We start from the raw sequence: 6,031 nt of genomic DNA, 5'->3' as shown, positions 1-6,031 counted from the left end.
TTAATAGCATCAAAAAAACGAAAACTAATACACTAAAACAAGGAACAAGAAACAAGAAACGGGCACCCTTTAATTACGTTTAATCACATAATTAATAACTGCATAATCCATTTTCTTATTTATCCGAAGAATTTTACATCCACCATCCTTTATTCACTACTCAATACTATAGTATAATTTAAAAGCAAGGCTGAGGCAAGAACGTACTGTCTCCCTCTTGCATTAATACTTTCAGTTTTATTATTTTAAAGTTAAACGAAAGTCATGTGTTCAAAGCTCTTCTTAATCTTCCTCCTCTCAGCGGTGCTGCTGAAGGCGGTCCAGACGACCGACTTGGAAGGAATCGGCTGGGATCGTTTCACCAACCTCGGCGACAAAGAGGAAGACTGCAATGGCGGTCGCTGTTTGTACGGTCTTGACGTGAATTTGAGGGAGTCCAGTAGTCGGCGTCGACAGTTTGAATACAGTGAGTCCGTCAGTTATGCATGCCTTAGGCCCGACGCGGTTCCATGCGGCTATCGTGGCCATTCTTATTACAATTGTCGGAAGGGAGCTTACGTTAATCCTTACACCCGTAGTTGCGACGTCATATCTCAGTGTTACAGGAGAACTAGTTAAGCTAATCTAAGCCTTTAACACCATTGAAGCTTTAAAAAAGAGAACTAGAATGAAGATGGTTCCATTTGTATGGTGTATGTTGTGTTAATTTTATATTACGCTATTGGTGAAAAATTCACTGTGTCTTCTAGTTTTGTAATTGCAGTTTTACTTTAATTATTTGGTTCTCGTTCCTGTGTTGTGTGTATACCTTGTGGATGAAATATATATTATTATATGTAAGTTTAAATATAGATTAGATTTTGAAGCTTTTTTCTGCTTTAATCAGATTACTATATTGAATTAATTTGATAATCTTTTCTTATTTAGTTTTATTGCTTTCTTCTTGCACATGTAAGAATGTTTTGTCCAATTCGAAAGAACCCTCACTCTCAATTGATTGACAATTTCTATCAAACCTTTCAAAACCGTAGTAAAGCCAAAGCATTGCAACAATGGTTAATGTTTGCTAATTTCATACAGTATTCTTATTTAAATCCCACCACTAAAGGTTAGTTTGAGATTGATGTAGTTTTAAGTTTAATCATTTCTCCTCAATTTTTAGAATGTAAGTGTCACCAATTTTTAAAATCTATGATTGTGTGCTTGGTAAATTAAATTTTAAATTTGTTGGTGTATATAATGACCAAAGCAAAGATTTTATTTCTTGAAATATTTTTATAATTCTAAATTTATATTTTGTTAAGTATTGTATAATAATTTTGTATTAGTGTAATAAAATTTTATGTTAAATAGATTATTAATTAATATTCAAGAAAAAAAAATTGGATATAGACAACAGTGCTACGGTCCGAAGAAATAACTAGGGCTTCGTTTGGTTCATATATTGGAAAAACTATTCTAGTTTTCCCAAAAAAGTTAACTTTGGTTCACCTATTTTCAAAATATAATTCTAAATTATTTAATTTCCTTTAAACCCCCTAAATTTGTTAAATTAATTAAACAATCCCCAAAACAAATTTTAAAAATTGACAAAAAAACCCCAGCAACCCAAATTTACCAGATTCCAGCCACCACTGTCGGAAGCTGGTGTAATGGCCCACTACGGCTAAATCTGGCCGGTAGTGCGCTGATCTAGCCTTTTTCGGCCAGATCTACGGCTAAAGATCTGGCTGTCAACGGCCAGATCTTTGGCAATAGACAATCGTCAATGACGGCAAAGATATGGTCGTCATTGACCATCAACGACGGCCGTATCTTTGGCCATTGTTGACGACCAAATGCGGCCAGAGCTGGCTGTCAATGGCTAGATCCACGGTAGATCTGGCCGGAAAAGGCCATATCGGCGCACGACCAGCAAGATCGAGCCGGTCATACGCAGATACGGCAACTCTGGCCACCCTCCGACGGCGGTGGCCAGCTGTCTATATTTATGAGTGGATTGGGGGTGTTTTTGTTAATTTTGAATATTTTATTATAGGGGTGTTTAGTAAATAAATAAATATAGGGGGTATTTATGTTAATTTTCAAAATTCTACATCGTAATATCTACCAAATTTAAGTTTTTTCAAAAATTATTCTAAAAATTACCCAATAATGAACCAAATGGAGCCTAGATTTCAACATGTCGTTTTGCCGCAGGTCTTGCTAGGATTGACGATGAAGAGCCACACTCGTTGTCAGAGGTGGCTAGAAACCATCATCTGTTGTCAATCCACTATTTCCTCTGCTATTAGTTCAATTTTATTTATTTCATAAAAAAATAATTTATATAAAAAAATTAAATTATATATTTAAAAATTANTATTCTTATTTAAATCCCACCACTAAAGGTTAGTTTGAGATTGATGTAGTTTTAAGTTTAATCATTTCTCCTCAATTTTTAGAATGTAAGTGTCACCAATTTTTAAAATCTATGATTGTGTGCTTGGTAAATTAAATTTTAAAATTGTTGGTGTATATAATGACCAAAGCAAAGATTTTATTTCTTGAAATATTTTTATAATTCTAAATTTATATTTTGTTAACTATTGTATAATAATTTTGTATTAGTGTAATAAAATTTTATGTTAAATAGATTATTAATTAATATTCAAGAAAAAAAAAATTGGATATGGACAGCAGTGCTGCGGTCCGAAGAAATAACTAGATTTCAACATGTCGTTTTGCCGCAGGTCTTGCTAGGATTGACGATGAAGAGCGACGCTCGTTGTCAGAGGTGAGTAGAAACCATCATCTGTTGTCAATCCACTATTTCCTCTGCTATTAGTTCAATTTTATTTATTTCATAAAAAAAAAAATTTATATAAAAAAATTAAATTATATATTTAAAAATTAAATTCTTTATTTAATAATCAATTTCAAACTTAATTAGTTTTAAAAGTTGCTTACCAAATACTTTTATTGTTATAATTAAAAACTTAATTGATTGTTTTTTAAGCATATATTCTCTTATGGTTATTAACATTTTGAAATTTTTTTTTTTATTATATCAATATATACTAATATAATATAGGGTGTGTTTGGTTTATCAAATGTTGTATTACTAAAAATGCTATATTAATAAAAAGATAGATTACCTTGAAGATTATTGAGAATGTTTAGGAAAATGCGTTTGATTAGGTTGTAATAAATTGATGAGTATGTTATATTGATATGTTTGGTTGAGAGTTAAATGGATAGGTATTTTATATAAATTGCTAAATTGCCCTCTTTTTAAAATATTAAAATATTATTATTATTATTATTTGAATAATTTTTTTAAACCTTCATATTTTAAATTTTGCTAAAACACTCCTTATGATTTAAAGTTTTAATTTTTAGCAAAATCACCACCACCTCTCTCAAGCTACTGTCAGCAGCCAACCACCATATCCATGTTCAACAAGGTGTTGCAAAGTTTCAAAGTTTATCCTACCTTCAACTACTTTAAGATATGAGTGATAGGTATTTGAATCACATTAAATTGAATAACTCGTCTACATCTTGACCCAATCCTTTCTCATTTCCCACCACCATCATTCATTGGTTTCTGAATTCTGAGTTTAGAGGGGATGATTAATTTAATTAAAAATTGGCCAAAAGTATTTTTCTTTTTCTGCGGCTGGCTTCAGTGTGAAACCTTTTCTCAAGGAAGCTATAATTATGAATGTATAACATAACATCAGTATATTATAAAATAATTTCAAAACAAACCACAATGACTAATTAGATATTAAATTAATTAAATGGACAGGATTTGTTCAATTAAATAATCTCTGGTTTCCGCCTTCTACCCAATCTTAATTTTTTGGGTTTTTCTTTCCCTTAGATTTCATAAATTAAAGCCATTGTCAAGCAAGCAATGGGTAGAGTGTAGTTATCATTAATCAATCTCAAAATTTATATTGCTACTAGTAATGCTAAGTTCACAATCTTTTTTCGTGATTGATTAGTTCGCAAATAGATTTTGTCTACTTATTATAAGTCTCGCTCATTTACAAGCTCTTACGTTAGAATTATGAAAGAAAGTTTATAAAAAAATGATAAACGTTGCATTTTTATATGCTATTTTGTTGAAAGAAAACAGTCTATGAATTCCAAGTTCCTACAATATTATAAAAGATGATATATTTTATTTGATTCTTTAAATTACAATTCGATCCGAAAAAGGTATCTGTCCCTGTTATCTTTTATTGAGTGTGGCATAATTTTTTTTTAAACCGAGGATTCTCCACCGTGTAATGCTTATCGACATATTTGATATTTCTGGTCTCCAGTTTTCTCATATTACAAACTTCCTCGAAATTTCGAGGCACCTTCATTTTCATAGCCATATTCAACTGTCAAACTTTGACTAAAATTTAGCAGCCATAGGCGTACACAGTGTTGATAAGTAGTTTTCATTAGATGGACAGCAGCACGTGAAAAGATGGATTTCCGGAATTAAATATTTTGACAAGGAAGAAGAAGAAGAAGTAAGTAAAGGATGATGATTGGGAAATAGAAACAGTGCACATGGAAGAATGAAAGGGAAAAAAAAGTGTAAAATACACACACAGAAAACAAAAACAAAGAAGACAAAACACTAAAGAGGTCAGTAGCGTACCACCTGTTTTATGGCTTTTCCCAATTGAATTAATTTCACTTTTCTTTTATTTCATCATCACAGACCCACTCACTCCGTCCCCCCACCTGCACTTCCTCTCATGTCTCCATTCACTGCGTTGGGTCTCCTTTTCAGTCAAGTTTGAACTTTGAAGTGTCTCAAGTGTTAGATTCAAAAAAGAAAGAACCCCCGTTTGGTTCATTATCTTTTACACCACTGAAAGATTGTTTTTTTTTTTTTTTTTTTTTTTTTTTTAAAAAAAAAAGAACTTTAAGTACCCACTCACTCTGGAAAAGATAAAACTCAACTGGCTACAATGGGAGATGGGACCATTTCTTCTCTTTCTTTTCACGGTTCTTTATTATCCAAGTGGGTCCTTCATTTAATTGTTCAAACCTCAAATTCAACCAAATAAAAGAGAAAGAAAATCTTCTCCTCTCCCTCCCTGCAACTCTACACCATTTCAATCATCAACATAGTAATCTTATTAGCTAAACCCAAGATTGACTGGGACCCAACCCTCAAATCTCCACTGTTGAATTTCAATTCTATCATCAGCATTGATTGATGAATGTAGATCTAGCGTCCCAGATGCAGGTGGTGGGTGGCACCGAGTCCATGATGATAGAAGTTGCAGATATTTCATAGAATGACTCCTTCAATTTGGCATCTTTTTCACTCACAAAGGCAAAAAACAAAACAAAAGAGTCAAGATTCCTTGCCCATTTATCTACACATCTTTACAGCTGCCAAAGCTAGCTGCTTTTATTTTTATTTTCTTTTGCCATTTGGTACAAACAAAACTTATCCCATTTCCCATTACTATCGCTCTCTCTCTCATCTGTACCTGCACTTCTTACAATGTTTATTAATGTCTGAAGTAATGGAACTGAATTTAGTTGGATCACAATCATTCATCTTCCTTTCATTGCAATATACAGTAATATATTCATTAAAGCTGCTTCTCCAACAAATAAATAAATAAGAACCATTGGATACCCTTTTCAATTCGACCCAAAATGGAAGAATTTTTTCTAACTATAGATTTATGATTTATCAACCTTCCATAAGTTCCACTTGGATTTTAACTATCACTAATTTATTACTTTGAGCCCCTTTATTCAAGAGGCGAATTCAATTTTCTTTTCTTCGACCCCCAAAACAAAAATTACATCATCTTACAAGCATTGGATATCCAAAAAGGAAAAAATATGTATATATGAACAAAGATAAAAACCAATAGAGAGCAACAAAACATAAAAGTTACAATTAGAGCAAGATTTTTCTCATTCTCTGCAAATATTCAACATACAAATTTATTTTTTTCTCCCCTCCTTACCAACAATACATAAAAATCTTACCCAAAAAGAAAAAATTAAAAAACCT

General features: G+C 32.0%; 1 protein-coding gene across 1 annotated transcript; it reads left to right on the top strand.

Annotated features, from left to right (window-relative positions):
- Positions 1–264: 264 nt before the first annotated feature.
- On the top strand, positions 265–618 carry LOC116124891 (protein RALF-like 1). Its single transcript, XM_031410649.1, has one exon. It carries the CDS (start codon positions 265–267, stop codon positions 616–618), a length of 354 nt encoding a protein of 117 aa, XP_031266509.1.
- Positions 619–6,031: the final 5,413 nt, after the last annotated feature.

This window comes from Pistacia vera, unplaced genomic scaffold, assembly GCF_008641045.1.
Source record: "Pistacia vera cultivar Batoury unplaced genomic scaffold, PisVer_v2 Contig1576, whole genome shotgun sequence".
NCBI classification, from domain to species: Eukaryota; Viridiplantae; Streptophyta; class Magnoliopsida; order Sapindales; family Anacardiaceae; genus Pistacia; species Pistacia vera.
The sequence above is the reverse complement of the archived record's forward strand: the minus strand, read 5'-3'. Positions and strand labels throughout refer to the sequence as shown.

What these genes read in the sequence shown, in the direction of transcription:
- LOC116124891 (XM_031410649.1), top strand. Translation starts at nt 265, where the DNA reads ATGTGTTCAAAGCTCTTCTTAATCTTCCTCCTCTCAGCGGTGCTGCTG.